This window comes from Pseudorasbora parva, chromosome 2 (assembly GCF_024679245.1).
Source record: "Pseudorasbora parva isolate DD20220531a chromosome 2, ASM2467924v1, whole genome shotgun sequence".
Taxonomy (NCBI): domain Eukaryota; kingdom Metazoa; phylum Chordata; class Actinopteri; order Cypriniformes; family Gobionidae; genus Pseudorasbora; species Pseudorasbora parva.
Genome location: NC_090173.1, coordinates 52335638 through 52360616, shown reverse-complemented (window position 1 = coordinate 52360616; position 24979 = coordinate 52335638). Strand labels below are relative to the sequence as shown.

The 24979-nt window shown below is 37.7% G+C and overlaps 2 protein-coding genes across 3 annotated transcripts; both read right to left on the bottom strand.

The window, feature by feature from the left end:
• Positions 1-335: 335 nt before the first annotated feature.
• LOC137046749 (galectin-3-binding protein A-like) lies at positions 336-6457 on the bottom strand. Of its 2 annotated transcripts, none has more exons than XM_067424136.1 (5): positions 6268-6457; positions 5791-5997; positions 5572-5703; positions 5071-5332; positions 336-1571 (listed from the first exon to the last, which is right to left on the bottom strand). In XM_067424136.1, exons 1-5 carry the CDS (start codon positions 6326-6328, stop codon positions 539-541), a joined length of 1695 nt encoding a protein of 564 aa, XP_067280237.1. In that variant the 5' UTR covers positions 6329-6457; the 3' UTR covers positions 336-538. The 2 variants fall into 2 exon arrangements, with proteins under 2 accessions (XP_067280237.1, XP_067280246.1); XM_067424145.1 differs by having other exon boundaries at positions 5791-5994.
• Positions 6458-13574: 7117 nt separating this feature from the next.
• LOC137046734 (galectin-3-binding protein A-like) lies at positions 13575-23944 on the bottom strand. The gene is made up of 6 exons (XM_067424112.1): positions 23790-23944; positions 23448-23527; positions 18727-18930; positions 15327-15458; positions 14973-15234; positions 13575-14830 (listed from the first exon to the last, which is right to left on the bottom strand). Exons 1-6 carry the CDS (start codon positions 23903-23905, stop codon positions 13807-13809), a joined length of 1818 nt encoding a protein of 605 aa, XP_067280213.1. The 5' UTR covers positions 23906-23944; the 3' UTR covers positions 13575-13806.
• Positions 23945-24979: the final 1035 nt, after the last annotated feature.

Here is a 24979-nt window from a genome sequence, read left to right as displayed (position 1 = left end):
TGACAGGAAAGGATGCATATTTACAAATGACATGAAGTTGACCAGACAAAACATGAAATATTTTGTGTTCATATTGTCTGCAATGAAATAAAAGACAAAGTAAATTTAGAAATCACTTCTTTTTTCTTTTTGCATTTTCCATACTGTCCCAACTTTTTCTGATTTGGGGTTGTATATGTCATAATGTTTTGGCTCATAAAGATGAATGAGCCTAATCAGATTTACCACTGTAGCGGCATCTGATTCTACCAGCTAACCAACAGTATAGCAGGATATAATAAGAAAACTGGAAAAGAAATTATGAATATTTTTTTATTTATATTATGCATCTAACATTAAACATTAATGTCTAACAATAATCATTGCATGAAATAATCAAAATGATTAAAGGAAAACCCTTCACTTATTTTTAAAATGATCATAAACTGGCACTGAACATTATAAATGAGGATTAATCATGATTTTATTTGATTGGATTTAGTAAACAGTGCCAAACTAAACCAGTGGCAGAAAATGACCTGATGTCAACGGTGTGCATTCAGATATACTCTGGACGCACTACAAATCTAAAGCTGTAGTCATCAGGACACGGGATAGACAGGCCCATACTGCTGTTGGTTGGAATCACTGCCATGTCGTTTTTGAAGTCTTGGACATGAAAGGCATTGTTTTGGTTCTTACAGGTGAGAATCAACCTGTTGCTGTAGCGAATGGTGCTAGCGTAACTGTTCTGGTGGCCATATGCTAATAACCTTGCAACAGGAAAAGAATTACATGAAATACCATAGTAAGAGCATTCCTGAGCATTAAGAAAGACCTGGGCTTGCCACTGGACCGTCTGCTCTTTGTAAAGAGCACTAGGGTGTGCAGGAGTGGAGAAGGTTTGAATTCTGATATTTTGACCATAGTTGTACTGATAGTACGGGTAATTGGTGGTTGTGTCATTTATAACTACACTCCACTCAGCAGTGTAGATTTTGGGTAGATAATCATAACTCATGTTGTCCATTTTATTCTTGATCTTAGAGAAAGGCAGAGCATTGAACTGAAAACCTCTGAGGAGACCAGTTAGGTACAGTTTCTCATGACGCTGATAGAGAACACTTGAGGAAAACTGCATTTCGTACAGTTTATCCACCGGGATCAAGAGGAAGCGGATGTGATTCAGGAGGCTGGCCTGTTGTTCTGAACTAATGTCATCACCTTTCTCTTGGATCCATCTCTCCAGAGCTTCAAGAAGTAAAGCTTCGTCCTTCACAATCAGGTCTGAGCGCGGCAGCAGAGCTTCCATCATGTGAAAGGAGATGGTGCTCCACAGCGGAGAGCTTATGAGGAACTCACAGTTCCAGGAAAGATACTGAAGGACATTCTCCTGCAGAACAAGGTCACCTGTGCGGACGCCATACTCGTACATTGATACCTGTGTCCGGAAGGTGTTGTCTTCAGGAATGAGTGAAGTGAAGACCCTGCCAACATCCTCCATAAGATTCTTCACTCCAAAGATAAACGCCAGCTGATGGAGACATTGAGCCGATGTGATGGAAACATCAATTTCACGTGTGTACAAATACCTGAAAAAAACCCCAAATATTATTAGTTTCTATGTACTGTGTCATTAGTTCTGACAGGGGTCATTCTTAGAAAAAATAAAGAATTCATGATTTCTATAATTTTGTTGAAAGGTTACAAAATCTTATTTTCCCACATCTTCCTACATATCTCCACCTGTTTTTCTTTTTCTTTTCAGTAGACCAACTCAAAATGTACAGTCAGATCCAACACACACTCACTTAAAGGATAATTAGGAACACCATACTAATACTGTGTTTGACCCTCCTTTCGCCTTCAGAACTGCCTTAATTCTACGTTGCATTGATTCCACAAGGTGCTGAAAGCATTCTTTAGAAATGTTGGCCCATATTAATAGGATAGCATCTTGCAGTTGATGGAGATTTGTGGGATGCACATCCAGGGCACGAAGCTCCGGTTCCACCACATCCCAAAGATGCTATATTGGGTTGAGATCTAGTGACTGTGGGGGCCATTTTAGTACAGTGAAGTCATTGTCATGTTCAAGAAACCAATTTGAAATGATTTGAGCTTTGTGACATGGTGCATTATGCTGCTGGAAGTAGCCATCAGAGGATGGATACATGGTGGTCATAAAGGAATGGACAGGGTCACAAACAATGCTCAGGTAGGCTGTGGCATTTAAATGATGCCCAATTGGCACTAAGGGGCCTAAAGTGTGCCAAGAAAACTTCCCCTACACCATTACACCACCGCCAGCCTGCACAGTGGTAACAAGGCATGATGGATCCATGTTCTCATTCTGTTTACACCTGATTCCGACTCAAAATGTCTCAACAGAAAACAAGACTCATCAGACCAGTCAACATTTCTCCAGTCTTCAACTGTCCAATTTTGGTGAGCTCATGCAAATTGTAGCCTCTTTTTCATATTTGTAGTGGAGATGAGTGGTACCCGGTGGGGTCTTCTGCTGTTGTAGCCCATCCGCCTCAAGGTTGTGCGTGTTGTGGCTTCACAAATGCTTTGCTGCATACCTCGGTTGTAACGAGTGGTTATTTCAGTCAAAGTTGCTCTTCTATCAGCTTGAATCAGTCGGCCCATTCTTCTCTGACCTCCCGCATCAATAAGGCATTTTCACCCACAGGACTGCAGCATACTGGATGTTTTTTTCCTTTTCACACCATTCTTTGTAAACCCTAGAAATGTTGTGTGTGAAAATCCCAGCAATTGAGCAGATTGTGAAATACTCAATCGGACCGGCCTGTCTGGCACCAACAACCATGCCATGCTCAAACAAAAAAAACAAAGAACAATTTTGATAATCCATTACATGCTTGAGTGGAGGTGGGCTGAACCATTATTTTGATATGTATAATATAAAGAGTTATTTAAATAAAGGTGATTTGACATAAGGGATAGGGGCCAATCTGGCAGTAGCCTCCCTAGCAAATTAACCAATCAGAAGAAAGGGAGTACAAATTTCATGTGGGGAAAGATTTCCGTAAAACACTGGCATGTGGGTATTGGGAAGTGGTTATAGCTGTACAATATCGCAGTGTAAAGCTTAAAATCTAAAGGCTTATGTAAGAGCAGACAGCAAGTAGTCACTGTGCAAGTAAACCTCACTCCTCTGACCTCAAGAGACGCTCTAGCGTAAGTCGTTAGGGTGTCTCTTGAGGTCACATTGACTACTAGCTGACCTCTGTTACACTCACCCCATTAAACCTCACTCCCATCTGGGTCAAGGCACCAATGTAACCCCTCCTGTTCATTGTGCAAGTAAACCTCATGATGTTCAAGTGTCCAAAATAGAAGGAGGCTCATTCACTATATATGGCAATGCCCATCGTCATTGCCTTGAAGTAAAGTGGAGCTTGTAAACCAAGATTCCATGAATAATTGGAGACGTTCACTTTTGACTTTGGTTCACTGGCATTGGATGAGTACATGATCTACAGGCATGCTAAGAACTGAGACGCATGAAAAATCTCAGTGATATGATCACCAATATGAGCATGTTTGCTCAAGCAGCAGCAACAGACACAATGTGACTTATTAATAAATTTAAGAGGTGACAGCATCAGGATACCATACAGCAGGAACTAGTACCGGACCTGGATTAACATTGTATTTGCAGGATACACTATTGGATACATTAAGGCAAGATATTCTAAAATGTTGGCAGCTTCATTGCATACATCATAGCAGTGTAGCTAGCGAATGTAGTAGAATGTAGAAGTCTGAACCGTCTAGAGTGCCTTTTAACCTTTTCTAGGTTTAAGAGGTTCAACTCTACAGTCATCTGGCCCAAATTCAGTGCAGGACTCATCAGTTGACAGTACTTGCCTATTCCATGCTCGCTTTACAAAAGCAAGTGTTAATAAGACCAATGTTTTAAGAGAGAGCACTGTATGATCAGTCAACTGTAGTGACTAAAACTGTCATAGCTTTCAGGACCACTGTAAGATTGTGTGTGGAAGGGTGAAAGGAGGTTTCTGAGAGGCAGTCTCATGAGGGTGGCCCGACTGAAGAAAGCTGAGTGGCTGTGAGAGGTCTTGGAGGGAGAGGACCACTCCAAGATGAGATCAAAACACAGCTTTTTAAAGCTTCAGACCATAATGAATCAGTGCATGGAATCAGGAGTTCGGGTCACCAAAGTCACGTGATTTCTACAGATATGCTGATTCATTAAGCTCAGATGCTTCAGGAAGGAGCGTTCTGAAATTCGCCATCGCTATATAGGTTCTTATTTAGTTGTGCGCACAAAAACTATTCTCATCGCTTTATAAAATTATTGTAGAACCACTGTAGTGAGATGGGTGTCTTGAATGCCTTTATGGGTCTTGAGAGAGGAAATTACATTGTGGCCAATGGAGGCCTTCCTGAGCCATCGGATTTCAACCAAAATATCTTCATTTGTGTTCTGAAGATGAACAAAGGTCTTCAGGTGAACTAACCCTTTAAAGCCAAAAGAGGGGGAAAAGTCTTGATGCTCATTTCATCATACTGCAGGCATACGGATTCATGGAGGGCTATCTCTGCATGGGCGTGAAGAACTGTTTTAGCCTGGGAGCTTCATCAGGCCCTTGTAAGACTTGCATTGCTTGAATGCCATCTTGAGGATATCCTGTATGCTGCAGGGAACGGAGCTGTGGATTGTTATCTGATGAGGCACTGATCAACAGGCAAGGTGAGGTTTTGTAGGCTATTTCCAATATTCTGAGGAAAAGTTTCTGAAACAATACAATCTGTGTCATCTTAAATAGTCACCTTATACACCTCTATTTTGCACAATGAATGTCATTGTCCAGTGTACTTAAACTGGTTTGCCCTGTAGTGTCAGCTACTGACAGCTGTATGCGCTTGCCATCAAGCAGCAAGAAGAATTTACTAAAGAGTGGGCTTATTTTACTAGTTCCATAACATGAATTATTCCAGTTTATCCCATTCATTGCAATGACACAATTGATAACAAAATATACAGTTCCATAGAATCACACAGAATAAAGTGAGAAAATAGTATGGTCTTCAGAAAGTTACCTGAGAAAATTAGGGACATGAGGATGGCACATCTGGCTGACATCCACAGTGAGATTTCTGGACTCATTTGTTATGTTTAGTTCTGGATAAATCATGAGGATCAAACGGTGAACACAAAACCCCAACTCTGCCTCTTCACTGAGGTCTCGCACATTAATGCTGAAATCACAACCATCTCCACTGTCAAACAGAAGACCAAGATCAGCAGACAAACCCAGACTGTTGTCCACCGAGAACTGACGATTGCTGGTTATGTTTGTACCTGCAAAGTTGGCAGAGAAAGACAGAAAATGATCAACATTTCTGTGGAAAACTGATTTTCTTAATAATTGATCTAGGTTTGCTTTTTAAAGCAGCACCTTGTGGGCAGTTGACACAAAATGTCATAGTAACAATAAATCTGAACTAAAACAAATAAATAAATGAATAGAACTGGGCAGTATCAAAGCTAAATGCACAAGCAAGATCTGTCATTTCGGTGAGATCCAGCAGATGTCTTACCAGCCTCACAGATCACTCCTGCATCTTCTTTATGTGAGCAGTCAGTAACACCCCAGCCTTTGAAGCAGCATTCAGACAACAAGCTCTCAGAGCCTTTACAGTTCATGTCATCCAGCCAGATTGGACCAGAACCTAATAAGTATAATAGAACAAATATAAGACTATTGTTCTTATCACAATGTGCAACAATCAAATTCTCTAACTCTCATTGCACCATACCTTCACCATATTGTCCTCCAGGCGTAACTGATATAGCTCCAAGAAAACCCATCTGACGGCACACCACTTGCGCTTCAGCCAGGTCCCATCCGTCATCACAAATTGTACCCCACTGTCCATCATGATAGATCTCCACACGACCGGATGAAGGATGATCTCCGACCAATCTCACTCTGCCCTCCCGTTTAGGCTTCGACTGCTCATCTGCTGCGAGCGATAAACTTGTTTATAAATATTCATGAAAGGTTCATGAAAATGTTCGCAGGAAGCCCATGACAAACAAAACAGAGCAATTTGTAAAACCATGAAAACCATCAGATTAGCAGCTTTACATATCCAACATTTATAGGAGATACATTCTTATATTTGTAAATGTATGCATTTTAGTGTAATATTTATGTAGAAAAGACAAACACTTACAAAGTGCATGAAATATTGCTATTCAAATTTAAAGCAGTGGTTTGTTCAGGTACTAACCAAAAAGAGTCCAATGCTGTGCTGACACATGTAGAAACATCAAGCTCCACAGAAGATACATGATCAGTCGTCTTTGGAAACTCTTTAAAATTGCAAATCAGGATGAAAACAATTCATGAAAGTTCTTACGGGAAGACTTGCAAATCTGCTCGCCTCTCATCTAAATATCTACCAAATCAGGTCAAGCATTGGGATAAAGGTATCACTTACATGTTCTGTCCAATCAAATTTAAGGACTACCTTAAGTTTCATTTCATAAGAAACCAAAACCTACATACTGCATTGTGCATGTTCAAACAAATCCCATGAGTTGCTTTACCTTTGTCACAAAAGCAATTCACACAATGCCAAAAAAGAAAAGAAAAAAAAGAAGCAGGTTTTGAAGTCATTTCTCTGAGCATATGTAAATAAAAAGTCTACATTCAAATCAACCTGACTGTTTGCTTTTTTCATTGTATTCATATTCACGTTCAAATCCTGGGTGTGGGCATTACAGTGACTTCTGTGATTAGACCTTGCACAGCTGAAACATAGTCTTAACTTTTGCTGCAGAAAAAAAGACTAGACTTTCTTTAAGTTTGCATTTATGGTCACATATATTACCAAATGAGCCTTTTGCTCAAAGATAACTAAACAATTTTGATATGAAAAGAAATTCATGAGGTAAATTTAAAACAATCGGGGAGGAGTTAGAGAGTGATGATGAACAACAGAGAAAATGACCGCAGGAAGGCCGCACATTAGTTTAACCCTAAGTTATGTTAGTTTAAGTGCTCATCTGAAGCTCAGTGTGGAGTAGGATAGACCACAGGATGTGCTTCCCGTTCTGGCCTCACCAACACACTTCCAGCTTCAACTGTGTTTTGCCCAGGAAGTTTCTCACCCTGAGGCCTGTCGTGGAAAAAAATAACTTTAATAATTATCATGGTGAAGCTGGAATTGAAAAATGCAAGCAAAGTGTCTTTAAAAGCTTTTATCCTGGCCAAGAAGGTCAATTCGGAAATGCATGTTGTGCATTCATAAAAGACAAAGTGGAAGTCTCACACCTGTTATTTTAAACTGGGTGAGGGCTTCTTATTCCAGTAAACCAAAAACACAATAACAAACTCCTTAGTTGGTGTTATCTGCAGCTGTCACACTTTGAGTGAACACACAAGGTTTATGAGAACTTGTTCAAGGCTACAGAAAACAAACACTAGTTCTATTGAGAAAAGCATCAAAGTGTATCAAACTAAATGTTTACTCAAATAAGACTACTAGAATTCCCCTTATATTTAACAAAACTATAAAAATGCCTTATGGTTTGATATAGTTTTAATGGTCAACATTAAACTCCCTACACAGTAACACAGGCAAAACCTTCAACTGATCAAAACCTTCAACTAATAATTTTCTCGCAAAATTCTATCTTCAAGCAGTAAAAGCTATATGTGTGTTTGCACAATCTTAACCAGTTCTTAACCATATTGTGTTAGCTTTTAATGCAAGCAGACAATAAGCGATTCGGGGAGAACAAAAATAATCTACTATTTTGGCGCTGTGGCATGAGATCGCTCTGGCGCAGGTCAGCTCAAAAGAAGCGGCAGTCTACAGTGCATCCGACAAGTATTCACAGTGCTTCACTTTTTCCACATTTTGTTATGTTACAGCCTTATTCCAAAATGGATTGAATTCATAATTGTTTTACTTGATTCTACAAACAATACCCCATTATAACAATGTGAAAAAAGTTAGTTTGAAATCTTAGCAAATTTATATATAAAAAACAAAAATCACGTACATACAGTAAGTATTAACAGCCTTTGCTCAATACTTTATTGAAGCACCAATTTCACAAATTACAGCCTCAAGTCTTTTTAAGTGTGATGCTACAAGCTTGGCACATCTTTTTTGGGCTAGTTTCTTCCATTCTTCCTTGCAGGACCTCTCAATCTCCATCAGGTTGGGTGGGGAGCGTCGGTTCTAGGGCACAGCCATTTTCAGGTTTTTCCAGAGATGTTCAATTGGCTCAAGTCTGAGCTCTGGCTGGCCCACTCAAGGACATTTCTGCATTCATCTTTCCCTCAATCCTGACTAGTCTCCCAGTTCCTGCTGCTGAAAAACATCCCCACAGCATGATGCTGCCACCACCATGCTTAACTGTGGAGATGGTATTGGCCGGGTGATGAGAGGTGCCTGGTTTCCTCCAGACATGATGCTTGCCATTCAGGCCAAAGAGTTCACTCTCATGGTCTGAGAGTCCTCCAGGTGCCTTTTGGCAAACTCCAGGTGGTCTCTCATGTGCCTTTTACTGAGGAGTGGCTTCCATCTGGCCACTGTGCTCAGTGGGAAATTCAGTGCTGCAGAAATGTTTCTATAGCCTTCACCCAAATCTGTGCCTTGATTGATTTCTGTCTCAGAGGTCTACAGACAGTTATTTGAACTTCATGGCTTGGTTTGTGCTCTGACATGCACTGTTAACTGTGGGACCTTATGGTGTGTGCCTTTCCAAATCATGTCCAGTGAAATTAATTTACCACAGGTGTACTCCAATCAAGTTGTAGAAACTCAAGGATGATCAATGAAAACGACACTCAATTTTAAGTGTCATGCCAAAGTTTGTGCACACTTATGTACAAGTGATTTTTTTCGTTATTATTTTGAATAAAGGTGCAAATATTTCAAACAAACTTCTTTAATGTTATATTTATGTTGACTTTGTTGGTAGATTTGAGGGGAAAAAATAATGAATTTAATACATTTTGAAATAAGGCTGTAACATATTGTGGAAAAAGTGAAGCGCTGTGAATACTTTCTGGATGCACTGTACATTAACTTCTCTTCCGAAAAATTAAGCGAGTAGCATTTTGATAAATATAAGCACCATATTACATATTCATTTTATATTTTAAAAATATTTTTTCATTATTTAATGCATGTTTGAAAAAAAATGGCAAGTTTTTATGCCAGCCATGTTCAAAAAACAAATAGTTATAGACATATGATTAATTAATTATAAAGTTAATACTAGAACTTTATTATAAAAAAACATAATTGAGTGTAATTTAAGTGTTTGTACAAATCAGTTCATTTTTACCTTCGATTTAATGTAGCCTAGTATCCTGACTCCATAGTTTACAGCATTAGTTCATAGATTTGTTTTCCTTGATAAATTTTGCCTGATATATATCTAAAATAATCGGTATTGAATCTAATCGAAATTTAATCGAATTGTAAAATGTGTCAATAAACAGCCCTACTATAATTGACTTTTCAGTTATTGAGGCAGAGACTTTTACAGCAAAAGGAAGAGCCATTATAAGCATTTTTTGTGACCATTTATTTATTTAATTTAACTCATTGTTTTTTTTAATGACAAAAACTATTTTGTTTTTCAGTTATCACAACTGTTAAAACACTGGTTATTTAATAAAAAATATTACTGTTACTAAACTCTGCTCAAAAGAAATTTAAATTCCAAATCGATGACATAATATCGTGACTTTAGTATTGTGATGTGTGTCGAATCATGACTTAAAGGGGGGGTGAAATGCTGTTTCATGCATACTGAGCTTTTTACACCTTTAAAGACTTGGATTCCCATCCTAAACATAGACAAAGTTTCAAAAACTAATGTTGGACGTTTGATGGAGTATTTCTGTGTTAAAAATACTCCTTCCGGTTTCTCACAAGTTTCGGCGAGTTTTTTTCGAGTATGGGTCTATTTGACGTTAAATAGAGCGGAAGGTCCTTGTATGGGCTGTACGGGCTCTTCTCCCGGAAGGGTGCGCGCGCGCGTAACTAGAGGGAGAGAGAGGAAATGCACGCTGTAAACAGTCTCTCAGGTGCAGATCCAGTCGTCCGTGAACACTTATGTCGCGCCCCGGGAAGGCAGCGCTGCATTTGAACCGATTTGAACGCAGAAATGACGGGAAGCTTCAAGGTATCGCTTCAGTCGCGTCGCAAAGTGGATTTCCACGGTCACTGCTGTCACAGGACTTCACCAAATCATACCAAAGAAGTGTGTTTTTGACAGAGCGGTCCTGCTTTGGAAGATGCCGGTGAGTAAATCAACTTCAAATGTCTCTGATATTGGCTACCGTCGCATGAGTAAACATCAGTAAACGATACGATCGCGTGCTTCGTCATTCAAATGCGCTAACGGTTACTCCATTGTTGTTCTGTATAACGTTACACTAGTCTGACGTGCAAAACCGTTTTGCTTGCTACTTCTAAGGTCTAGCCGCATACAATAGTCCATAAACCGAATCATGTCCTCATACACTGCGAGTAAAGACACAGAAATGTGGAGAGGCCATTAAATACAGTAACTTACATACCACAGAGACGGACGTCCTGATGTTGCCGTTTCTCCTGTTCAGTTTATTTCAGCCTCAGATTTGATTGTGGATCATTATCTGTATTAGCTGAGATAGATGGGTTTCTCCACGCTTGAGGACGTCACCGCTTTGCGCGCTTGTGATTCTTTAGCTCCGCCCACACGATACGCCTCCAGGCGCTCGGTTTTTTCCGGAAAGACTCGGTACAGCCCATATTTCTTTTATAAATATGATAAAACTAAAGACTTTTCGGAGATATGAAGGATGCAATACTACTCTATAGGTACTCAAGATTGACATGAGATTGACTGAAACTGGGTGTTTCACCCTCCCTTTAAGTATTGTGATGCGTATCGTGATTTTAGTATCGTGAACCATATTGTATCGTAAGCCTGTTTCGAACAGTCCTCACGGTGCACTTCACCCCAGCTTCCTTTTGCCATTCTTTTTGTAGGTCCCTTGATGTCATCCTACAGTTGTTGAGTGACATTCAAATGAGTTGGTAATCATAGTGGTCAGTGGAGAGTCATTTTTGCCCTCTGCCGGTCTGTAGCTTTGTTGTCCCCAATGTCTGCTGCTTGACCTTGTTCTTATGAACCACCATCTTTGAAATTTTAAGGATGGAAGCAACCTGACGCTCACTGTATCCCCCTGCCAGTAAAGCCAGAACCCTTCTTTACCTCACGCAAAACTTTCCATTTCAACTTTTTTGGCATGGTCAATAGTTATCTTTTGATTCCAGTTATACTTTTGAGGTACTACACAGCAAAAACTCCAGTGTTAAATTAACTCTCCTGAGAGTACATGTGAGACCACACTCAAGAGTGTTAAAGTGTTAAAGTAAGAGTGTTAAAGTAACACTGAAGCAGTGTTAAAGTTAATAAGATAATTAACTGATTATTGGCAATTATTGAAGATACCTGATGATAACAAGCAGAATCACCAAATGAGAACATCACAATTCACAAGTGGACATATTTTCCATTTGTAATTGCAAAGCAACTCACAGACAAAGTGTGTTTATCCAAAAATCATAAAAACAAAATTAACAGATAATTAGATGTTGATGATTTATGGTTCATTTGAAGTCACCATTGTGGAGGGAAGCGTTTGCTTTAGTTGGGCTCTTGGTCCCCGTACGTGTGTTAGTGTTTCTGAGGCTGCTGTAACTGTGTGTGTGTGTGTGAAACACAAGAGTTGTGGCTGAGAAAGCAAAGCTAAAGTGACATCAGGTGTTGTCAGCTCCTTGTTGATGATAACTAAATCATCAGAAAGTGAGCATCTGATATTATGTTTTTATTTGGTACAATAGTAATTTGTTTATAGTCTCTGCAGTATTGGCACCAATAGCCTTATCCTGAAGGATGATAAAGTACATACACCCAATGTTTTGAGAAAATATTTCCCATGATCACACACAGACATCAAGGTTTGGCCTATGTTTCACAACAACGGTGACACAAAAACACTTCCTGCTGCAATGCATGATGGGTGGCTTCGTAGTACAAAACTGATGCTTGATTGTCACCATTGTTGTGAATCATAGGCCAAATCTTGATATCTGTGTGTGACCATGGGAAATAATTTCTCAAAACATTGGGTACACATACTTTTTTTCTCATCCGTCAGGATAGGTGGTCCTTTTATTGCTATTGGTGCCAATAATGCAGATTCACAAGATTATAGAGGCTATAAACAAATAACTATTGTGCCAAACAAGAACACAAAAAACGACATCAGATGCTTACTTTCTGATGATTTAGTTATCATCAACAAGGAGCTGACAACACCTGATGTCACATTAGCTTTGCTTTCTCAGCCACAACTCTTGTGTTTCACACATACAGTTACAGCAGCCTAAGAAACACTAACACACGTACGGGGACCAAGAGCCCAACTAAAGCAAACGCTTCCCTCCACAATGGTGACTTCAAATGAACCATAAATCCTCAATATCTAAACCTCTGTTAATTCTCAGTAAGAGCTTCTGTAGACGTCTGACTCTGACAGAAATAGTCAAAGTGTGTCTTATATCTGTGATTAAGGGAAGCACAGTGTCTCAGTGGGAAACACTGGCTCCTCACAACAAGAAGATCCTGGATTGAATCCTGAGCCAGAGAGTCTTTCCTTCAGGTCTGGTTTCTCTCATGGTCCAAAAATGTGTGAATTACAGATGATAAGTTGTCTAAAGTGTCTAAAGGTGTGAGTGAAGTTTCTTTTATTTTTATGATTTTCGGACAAACACACACTGTCTGAGTTGCTTTGCAATTACAAATGGAAAATATGTCCACTTGTGAATTGTGATGTTCTCATTTGGTGATTCTGCTTGTTATCATCAGGTATCTTCAATAATTGCCAATAATCAGTTAATTATCTTATTAACTTTAACACTGCTTCAGTGTTACTTTAACACTCTTATTTTAACACTTTAACACTCTTGAGTGTGGTCTCACATGTACTCTCAGGAGAGTTAATTTAACACTGGAGTTTTTGCTGTGTACTAGCACTGTTCTTGCCATCCAGCTGGTCCTACTGCAAGAGGATAGTGATGACCACAGAAGTGTTTTTATTTATTTATTATTTTTTTACTTTTCCTTATTAAATAAGATTTGGTTCAGGTGTTCACCTAATCAGCAGCCTGTGTTAGAATTCAACATACATTGGGAAGTCTTTGAAAGATTGTGTCTCACTAACTTCAGTCATTTCATATGTTAGAACATTTTAAGTCTTGAGCATAGTTACGCTAGTTATTCATCTACAATTTTTACATGCCTACCAGATCTGATGAAATAAGCACAGAAATGCCGCCCCAACGTTTTTTGATTGGTGCCACGATTTCGACAGATTAGAAATGGGCTTGAATGGGCTCTTTGCCAGACTACTTGCAAAGCAACTCGAAATTTGCTGGAAGTTGTCTGGGTTTTCCCAGGCTAGAATGGGGGACATATTTCAGAAACATTTTAACAATAAATGGAATGAAACAAGAGATAATGAAATAAGCATATTTTTATTTTCAAGTGCACATGCGAAACTAAGCATTTTATTGCTAAAACAATTAAATGAAAATTATAAATCAAATAAAACATTTCAGACAAATCATTCAAAAATATAAATGAATAAAATGCATTTTTTTTAAATAACTTGACTGAATCTAATATATTTGATTAGAAAATGAAATGCCTACAGGAAACTACCTTTAGCCAAATACATGTCTGTGCATTCAGATATACTCTGGACGCACTACAAATCTAAAGCTGTAGGCATCAGGACACGGGATAGACAGGCCCATACTGCTGTTGGTTGGAATCACTGCCAAGGTGTTTTTGAAGTCTTGGACATGAAAGGCATTGTTTTGGTTCTTACAGGTGAGAATCAACCTGTTGTTGTAGCGAATGGTGCTAGCGTAACTGTTAAGATTATCATCATTGAAGAGCCTTGCCACAGGAACAGTATGACATTTAACTTGATAGTTAGAGCATTCCTGAACAGTGAGAAAAACCCGGACCTTCCACAAAACCCTTTGCCCTCTGTAAAAAGCACTAGGGTGTACAGGAAAGTAGAAGTTTTGGATTCTACTACCTTGCTCAAGGTATGGGTGTATGAAACTGGTAACATTGATAACTACACTCCACTCAGTAGCAGTGTAGATTCTGGGTAGATAATCATCACTTGTGTTATCCATTTTATTTCTGATCTTAGAGAAAGGCAAAACATTGAACTGAAAACCTCTGAGGAGACCATTTAGGTACAGTCTCTCATGACGCTGATAGAGAACACTTGAGGAAAACTGCATTTCGTACAGTTTATCCACCGGGATCAAGAGGAAGCGGATGTGATTCAGGAGGCTGGCCTGTTGTTCTGCACTAATATCATCACCTTTCTCTTGGATCCATCTCTCCAGAGCTTCAAGAAGTAAAGCTTCGTCCTTCACAATCAGGTCTGAGCGCGGCAGCAGAGCGTCCATCATGTGAAAGGAGATGGTGCTCCACAGCGGAGAGTTTATGAGGAACTCACAGTTCCAGGAAAGATACTGAAGGACATTCTCCTGCAGAACAAGGTCACCTGTGCGGACGCCATACTCGTACATTGATACCTGTGTCCGGAAGGTGTTGTCTTCAGGAATGAGTGAAGTGAAGACCCTGCCAACATCCTCCATAAGATTCTTCACTCCAAAGATAAACGCCAGCTGATGGAGACATTGAGCCGATGTGATGGAAACATCAATCTGACGTGTGTACAAATACCTGAAAAAAAACAGTTCAGATACTGTAAGTGTCTGATACTAAGCATCAGTAGAATTCGGATTTGCACAGTTCAAAGCAACATTCTCTGTTGGATTGTGAAGATTCTGTATGTAGTGAAGTGAAATGCTATTCAGAAAGTTACCTGAGAAAAGTAGGGACATGAGGATGGCACATCTGGCTGACATCCACAGTGAGGTTTCTGGACTCATCTGTTATGTTTAGTTCTGGATAAATCATGAGGATCAAACGGTGCACACAAAACCCCAACTCTGCCTCTTCACTGAGGTCTCGCACATTAATCCTGAAATCACAACCATCTCCACTGTCAAACAGAAGACCAAGATCAGCAGACAAACCCAGACTGTTGTCCACAGAGAACTGACGATTGCTGGTTATGTTTGTACCTGTGAGGAAAATGTAATATTTATCAAAATTTGATAAATAATAAAAATACAAGTCCACAACTGCAAATATATCAGGTAGCTGAACTTCTTACCAGTCTGGCAGATCACTCCTGCATCTTCTTTATGTGAGCAGTCAGTAACACCCCAGCCATTGAAGCTGCATTCAGACAACGAGCTCTCAGAGCCTTTACAGTTCATGTCATCCAGCCAGATTGGACCAGAACCTTTGAAAAAAAAAATACACAGCTAAATCTCTAGTGTTAAATTAACACTGCTCAATATGTGTCCAGACTACAAGGGTGTTAAAAGTAACACTGAAGTAGTGTTAAAATTAATGAGATAATTAAGAGATTAATTAACTACCGATTGACCATTAGTGAACACCTGATGGTAATGAGCAGAATCACTGAAGGAAAGCGAAACACAAGGCGTGTGTCTCAATCAGTTCCCTAGTTCAGTTGTCAGGGCACTGATTAGGACATAAGTCAATGGGCTGGCTCTCTGATCAGTGCCCTGACCACTGAACTAGGGACCTGAGATGCACCCAAGAACTACAACTGACTTCAGCCACAACTTTAGATGAAATCAACTGAAGATAAAAGAAGACATTAAATCTCTGAAGATCTCAGCAGAGGATTAAACAACTCCACAAACAGCATTACCAGCTTCACACATTACTAACCAGACTGCCTTTATTTCTGTCAGACGACTACAGAAGCTCTTATTGAGAATTAACAGAGGTTTAGATGTTGATTTTTTCTTTTTAAATAATAGTTTAGTTTGAAGTCACCATTATGGAGACTAATGTCTAATGTCAGTGTTTACTTTAGTTGGGCTCTTAACCCTTTACTTTTTAACATTAATTTTTCTTACTTGTAACTGTTTGTTATGGAGAGCAAAACAAAATTAATGACAATTGTTGACAGATAATGTTGACTTGTTGTTAACAATAGTTATGAACATATTGTGGCCTTATTTGCTGAACTCCTAAGTCTCCTAAGATTACAGTAGCCTTGTGACTCTACAGTAGGAGATCCAGCAATGTTTTAATCAGATAAACTGAACAAATTTTAAAACATGTACATAACTTTTAATTTCCAAGCTTAATAACAATAAGCACTTCTAAAACCTGCAAGTTTTTCTCACACACAGACATCAGGAATTAGCGTATGAATCTCAAAAGTGGTGACATGCTTCATGCTACAATGCATTCTGAGTGCATCATGCTAAACTCATCCATGGCTCCCAGAATGCATTGCAGCATGAAACCATTGTTGAGAATTATACGCTGATTCTTGATATCTGTGTTTGAGTAACTTTTGCAGGATTCCAAACTGCTTAGTATACAATTTGTTTTAAAACAAACTCAGGTTTTCTGATTAAAATGGTGCTGGATCGTTTCTAGAATCACAATAAAACAAAGATAATGATATATTGCTCATATTAAAATCAGTCATAAGACCTGTGAGTTACACCACTATACAATGATATTCTGATCATCAAGCAGCTGACAGCATCTGATTGTGCTTTCTTTGCTTTTCTGGTCATAGCAAACTCAGTCTCAACAGCCAGAGAAACACTAACATTTAAAAGTTATCCAACTAAAGATTACACTGATCACCATGATGGTGACAGAAGCTCTAACTACAAATAATAAAGTCAGTCTGGTTAGTACTGTGTGAAGCTGGTAATGCTGTTTGTGGAGTTGTTTAATCCTCTGATAAGATCTTCAGAAATGTAATGTCTTCTTTTATCTTCAGTTGATTTCATCTAAAGCTGTGGCTGAAGTCAGTTGTAGTTCTTGTCAGAGGTGGAAAGTCCAGGGGTCAGAAAGTAAAAGTCCTGCCATATTTTTATACCACTCATGAACTCAGTCAGCTGATTTCACTAATTAATTCTACCACATATCTGAAAAACTTTGCTATTTGCAAACCCAGATATTTGGAACAAAATACAGAGCTGGACTTTTTTATTTTCTGAACCTGGACTTGGTAAAGTCACCATTATGGAGATCAGTATTTGCTTTAGTTGGGCTCTTAAGCCTTGACTTTTGAACACCATTGGTTTTCTGGTTACTGTAGCTGTGTTTGTTATGGGGAGAACAGCAAGAGAAAACATGATCAGATGATTTTGGCTTCTTGTTGAAAATACAGATGTAATTATCATGTAATGCTATTCTCTGTGTTTGCTTAATTCATGAGAGGCATTGGTTATAGTAGTCACTTCAGCACGATGTCCAGCAATGCTTTAATGAGGTAAACTGAATGATAAAAATAATAATAATAATTTGCACTCCAGTTTAGAAACACGTTCAAACCTCTGTTTACATTTTAGAAACACATCCATAAAGAATCAGAGTATGAATCTCATCAACGGTGACATACTTCATGACACAATGCATTCTGGGTGCATCATACAAAACTCATCCATGGCTCCCAGAATGCATTGCAGCATTAAACCTGTTACCATTGTTGAGTTTCATAGGCTGATTATTGATGTCTGAGTGTGCGTTGATCTTGCAGGAGTTTAAAACATTTAGTGTACAATTCATTCTGATCATTTCTGAGACTCTTGCTGTAGAATCACAACAATAATCAAAGAGAAATCAATGACAAATGTCACCCATAAAAGTCAGACATAAGATCAGTGAACTAAGCCACAAGTTGATGATTATATTCATGTCACCAATGAGCCAACATCAGCTGATCACACATTATCTTGCTGGTCACACCATAATAAACAGCCAGACAAAATGGTTATTTTTAAAAAGTTTATAGTCAAGAGCCCAACTAAAGCAAACACTGATCACCATAATGGTGACTTCATTACTTTCAATAAATCATCAACATCTAAACCTCTGTTGATTCTCAATAAGAGCTTCTGTAGACATCTGACAGAAATAAAGTCAGTCTGGTTTTTAATGTGTGAAGCTGGTAATGCTGTTTGTGGAGTTGTTTAATCCTCTGATGAGATCTTGTGATTGTCAGAGTCTCCAGTTGTCCACTGCAGGGCAGCAGAGACTTTGAAATGTGAACGGAGGTGGAAAGTCCAGGTTCAGAAGGTAAAAAGTCCAGCTCTGTATTTTGTTCCAAACACCTGGATTTGCAAAGTAGCAAAAGAGGTAGAATTAATTATTGCAATCAGCTGACTGAGTTCATGAATGGAATCAAAATATGGCAGGACTTTTACTTTCTGACCCCTGGACTTTCCACCTCTGGTTCTTGTGCTTCTCTGTCCTTCAGTGATTCTGCTCATTATCATCAGGTGTTCATCACTAATGGTCAATCATTACTTAATTAATCTCTTAATTATCTCATTAACTTTAACACTGCTTCAGTGTTACTTTTAAAACCCTGTAGTGCGGACACATATGTACACTGAGCAGTGTTAATTTAACACTGGGGATTTTGCTGTGAAGATTTTGGTAAAAAAAAATTAGACAATTAATGTAATCATAGTGTGTAACAATAAATTGGTCTGAGGATCTTGTACCTTCACCATTTTGTCCTCCAGCCGTAACTGATATAGCTCCAAGAAAACCCATCTGACGACACACCACTTGCCCTTCTGCCAGGTCCCATCCGTCATCACAAACTGTACCCCACTGTCCATCATGATAGATCTCCACACGACCGGATGAAGGATGATCACCGACCAATCTCACTCTGCCCTCCTGTGTTGGCTTTGGTCTGTCATCTTCATCCAGCGACAGAAGATTTAAAGATTGATATATTTTGAAATTGATATATTTTTCTGAAAAACTGCTCACAAAAAATTAAAATCCGTCAACAAAATGTGTTGCTTAACTTCAGCTAACTGTGTATTTGTTGTTGCAAATTATATGATTGGTTGTAAAAGTCCAATAGACCACTGAATATGCAAGAATTTGTAGATTACATTTAACATATTTTTTTATGTTGTGATATTTAGAGATGTTACTAGGACATTGTATATTTGTTTGGTAACACTTTAGTATGTGTCAGATCGGGACACGGACTCAGTCTGCAGGCACTAAAATACAGTTTACTGAAATCAAAAGGAGCAACCCAAACGGGCTAACAATAGTCCAGATAGAAACAGAAGAACAAGGAGTCATAAAAGTCTTATCAATAATCTGGAAAGGACCAGGGAAAAGTCCCAAAAAGGCAACACAAGCGTCAATAGCAGAGCCTTATGCCGATGAATACTAGGACTATCAAGCCTGAACCAGGCGGAGAAGCGCAGCACGAGGCACTGAGTAGGCAGGGCTGGCGGCGCTCAGATGATCTAAATAGGTACAGCACAGGTGGAAAGAGTGAAACAATAATGAGGTAATGAGTGGAATAACAAGGGGGTGGGACCAGACAACACAGTGACAGCAAAGCACAAGGTGACTTATCAAAGCAAGCCCAAGTGCTCCAAAACACAAACACATGACAGAGACAGGAAGAGAACGAACAGATCAGCCCAGGGTCATGACAGTATGGGGAACGTATTCACATTTACTGTTAACTATGACTTTTGCCTCAATAAACTTCTAATTTACTGCTTATTAATAGTTAGTTAGGTAGTTTTTGTAGCATTTAAGTTTAGGTATTGGGTAGGATTAAGGGATGCAGAATAAGGTCATGAAGAATAAGGTATTAATATGTGCTTTATAAGTTCTAATAAACAGGCAATATCCTAGTACTATGCATGCTAATAAGCAACTCGTTATAACTGAACCTTAAAATAAAGTGTTACCTTTTTTTTAATTTTTATTAAAGTCATGACAAGCCTATAACACAAAGTTTCCTTACTATATACGGTGAATAACTGCAATAGATCTAACCTTATGCCCGTGAAATTTACAGAAAAACTATGTAAAATTCCAACAGAAAAGTATAGAAAACCCAAAAGCATATATTTTTTTGTTTGAATCACAGTGAACTTTTGTAAACTATTAAACAGAATATTTTGTTATATTTACAACATGTGGTTAATTTGACATGCAAATATTGTGACAATTAAATTTTTTGTCAGTTGTTCTTAAAAATGTAAGTCACTTTACACGTTTATACACTTAAAAAATGTCTAAACATGTATTTCAATTGCATATAAATGTTCCATGCATTTGGATTATGTAAGTTTAACAAACAAATTAATCAACTTACTAAGAATCACTATCTAAGAATCAGTAAGAGAAATCTTATTTGTAAATCATTTATAAATGAAACAGGTAAGATTTATTTAATTATATTAATAAACTAAATGTGACGGATAAATCCCAGTTACACGTAAATTAAACAGTTAAGATTTATGTAATAGTACACAGAAAAATTGCAGACGTTAAATGAACACTTCCTAGTGTTCATGTGTGTGCTCACTAATGGGTTAAAGTACCATTGAAGCAGTGTTGAAGTTAATGAGATAATTAAGAGATGATTGAGCATTAATGATGAACACCTGATGATAATGAGCAGAATCAGTGAAGGAAAGAGAAACACAAGAACTACGACTGACTTCAGCCACAGCTTTAGATGAAATCAACTGAAGATAAAAGAAGACATTAAATCTCTGAAGATCTCATCAGAGGAGGATTAAACAACTCCACAAACAGCATTACCAGCTTCACACATTACTAACCAGACTGACTTTATTTCTGTGGATGTTGATGTTTTATTGAATATAATAGTTTTTTTTTTAAGTCACCATGATGGTGAGCAGTGTGTGCTTTAGTTGGGCTCTTGACCCTTGACTCTCCAACATTAGTTTTCTGGCTGCTTTAACTGTGTTTATAAAGCACTTTTGTTACAGCATGGAAAGCCAAGCAGAAACATGGTCAGATGATTTGTCTCTTAGTTCATGATTATATAATCATCATGTAGTGATCCCTGGTCTTGTTCAGAGTCTAAGACTCTGTTTATGTGTTATTAATTTTGTTTTATCATAATAGTGGCAAGTTGGTTCTATAGCATGAGCGATGTTGTGACAATCTAATATGCAGAATGTAAAAAAAAAAATAGTGCACAAAAGATTTTAATCTATGGCAATCATTAGACACAAACAGATATCAAGAATCAGTGTATGAATCTCAACAATGGTGACAATCAATGAAAAGCTTCATGCTGCAGTGAATGCTGGGTACCACCAATCAAAACTCTCCAATGGGTCCCAGCATGCATTGCAGCATGAATAAATTATGCATCTGAATTGTGATTTTTTTTAATTTTTTGTCACCATTGTAGAGATGCACACACTGATTCTTGATGTCTGTGTTTGTCTAAATAATGCCGTAGATTAAACCTTTCTTTGGTCCTGCAAATTGTTTGATTGCCACAACGATGCATGAGTTAACAAAATAAACCACATGGCTTTTTTACACATACTACAAAATTAACACATTACCTCTATAACCAGAGCATTAGAATCTGAATGAGTTTAGTGATTCAGCCACTACATGATGATTATATAATCATCATTAAAGAGCCAAATCACCTGACCATGGTTTTTGGCTTTCCATGTCATAACCAAAGTGCTTTATAAACACAGGTTAAGCAGCCAGAAAACTAATGTTGGAGAGTCAAGGGTCAAGAGCCCAACTAAAGCAAACACTGCTCACCATCATGGTGACTTCATAAAAAAACTATTATTTTAATTAAAACAGAAATTACAACAATAAAGTCAGTTTGGTTAGTAATACATGAAGCTGGTAATGCTGTTTGTGGAGTTGTTCAATCCTCTGCTGAGATCTTCAGAGATTTAATGTCTACTTTTATCTTCAGTTGATTTCATCTAAAGCTGTGGCTGAAGTCAGCTGTAGTTCTCGTGTTTCTCTTTCCTTCAGTGATTGTGCTCATTATCATCAGGTGTTCATCATTAATGCTCAATCATCTCTTAATTATCTCATTAACTTCAACACTGCTTCAATGGTACTTTAACTCAGTAGTGAGCACACACATCAACACTAGGAAGTGTTCATTTAACATTGCCGTTTTTCTGTGTACTTTTACATAATTCCTAACTGTTTCATTTACGTATAACTGGCATATATCAATCACCTTCAGTTTATTAATTTGTCTATGTAAAAATAATCCAAATGCATTGGAAATGCATATGCAGTTTACATACAAAAAATCTTATGCTTTACATTTTAATGTAATACTTACTGGTTTTCTATTTATTTTTAATAAAAAAAAATAAAAAAAACTGTGCCTCCTCTAACCACAGACTTGTACTTATTTTCCTGTAAAAATATTTTTTTTGTAGTTTTTTTACAGTGTACACTTTTTACAGATCCCCATAAAATTTACGGTAAAAAACCGGCAGCTGTGGTTGCCAGAACTTTACCGTAAAAAATACGGCAGTAACGTTTAAGGTTTTACGGGACAGCAGCATATAATTTAAAGTTTTATAAAGTAATAATTACGGTTAAAAACCTTTTATTTTACAGTTCAAAACTATATAATTTAAAGATTTATACATTTTATTTTATTTTACAGTAAAATACCGTTAAATTTACAGTTTTACGAAGTGAAAAAGAATAGGGCATTGTGTAATTTACAGTGAAAAAACGTAAATTGACATTCCCAGAATTCCCCACATGGCACTTCGCATTTGATGCATTTTCATTGAATTAACTGTTTCTTCTTAGTTTTTTCTAATCACTTATGTACATTAAGGTTTTATGTTACATCTAATGTTGTTAAATTAATGTTTATTGCATTTTTAAAACATCATGTGTGCTACCATGATGGTGTTTGGTGTTTAGTGTTTGTGTGTGCACCTTCTATATGTTAATATTGTCCCTCCAAAAGCTGCGTGTGATGAACTTTGATTCATCATGTGATTCTCATCACCACTGTCATTGGTGATTGTCAAATTATATAAAAGGAAAATAACAGATATTAGCATTTCAATAAGTCGGTAATTTAATATTTCAGTTCAATACATTTTTTTTTACCATTATTATTTTATAGTGTACTATGTACACATAATTATTTCAGTATAAACTTTCAAATTATAGGGTTTTTAACTGTAAAATAAACAATTTTTAACCGTAATTACCACATTATAAACCTTTAAATTATATGCTGTTGTCCCGTAAAACCTAAAACGTTACTGCCGTATTTTTTACGGTGAAGTTCTGGCAACCAGAGCTGCCGGTTTTTTACCGTAAATTTGATGGGTATTTTTTTACAGTGTATATATATATATATATATATAAAATGAAAGAAAAAGGTTTGTTTACTAACCAAACAGTGACCAATGTTGTGCTGAAACATGAAGAAACAGGAGAGGCCATAGCAGATACATGATTATTCTCTTGCTGGAACTATTACAAACAGCAGAGACAAAGACACCATTTACAACTTAATGAGATATAAAACATCTTGCCTTTCCTTTAAGATGACCAAGGTCCAAAATTGTGAAACTCTGTGTGTCAAAAGCTGTGTAATAACATTTAACAGCTACCAACATTTTTATTTCAAATACTAAATTCGAGAAGTTTTATTGCTACAACATATGCAATTAAACAATAATTGTCGTCAACAATATCTAGAGCAAAAAAAAAAAAAAAGATTGTTTACACCAACTTTGCTCTGTTGTTCCGTCTGTGCTGTATAGGATCCTTTTCATGTAGTCCAACATGGGGAGAATGATACAAATTCAAAGTGGTATGCTTCACATCTGATTCTTCTTCAAAATGCATTGGCCAGATACAGTGTTTATATACTCTTCTTGTTATGCATATTCATTTGATATAGAACACAGATTCTTACAATTGATTGGATAAACTAGTGAACATTATCATAAAGCCTCCTACTTCCGATTACCATATATGCTGATGTCGATGTTCATGGCCAAATGTGTCAACAGTTAGAGAAAAAACATAAGGGAGAATGAATACAGTTGGTGCTCTAGCAAGGAAAACAATACACTTAAAGGGGGGGTGAAACACTCAGTTTCAGTCAGTGTCATGTCAATCTTGAGTACCTACAGAGTAGCATTGCATCCTGCATATCTCCGAAAAGTCTTTATTTTTTTTATAATTATATAAGAAAGATGCGCTGTTCCGAGTCTTTCCGAAAAAAGCCGAGCGGGTGGGGGCGTGTCGTGTGAGCGGAGCTAAATAATGACGTGTGCTCGCTGCTGCTATTGTGTTGAGTTGAGTCGAGTGCGTCGTAAAGCTGTCATCCCTAACAGCGGGAAAAAAACTTTATTCAAAATAAAAATATGGCTTTTAATCAGATACAGCCATACATCTATGATCCGGAATCAGACCCAGAGGCTGCAGTTGAACAGGAGCAGCAGCAAAAACGACTAGAGCAGGACGTCTCTATGTGGTACAAGTTATACACTAACTATATAATATGCTTAGCGGGCTTGTGTTATTTACATATTTATACTTGAATTGTATCGTCGTATTTTTGTCTTTGAAGGTGTACATGTGGGAAGTGCAGTTGTGCACGTGTGTTTGTGTGTTTACGCATGGTTTGTGTAGACAGGTTAAGTTAGTGTTTACATAGACAACACGGAATAGTAGCGCATTTGAATGAAGAAGCGTGCTTATTTAGTTCAACATATTTCCCCCCTCTTTGTGTATTGTTGAGTGCTTTTACAATACACAAACATAAAGTTACACATATAGTGGCCAGCTAAACAAATGTACACGCACTACACATCGCATGCTCCATTGATCAATTTCTATATATAGTAATATATATAGTAACTATACGTGATCATGTTTGGGCTACTTGATGAGCATAGACACAGACATTTGAAG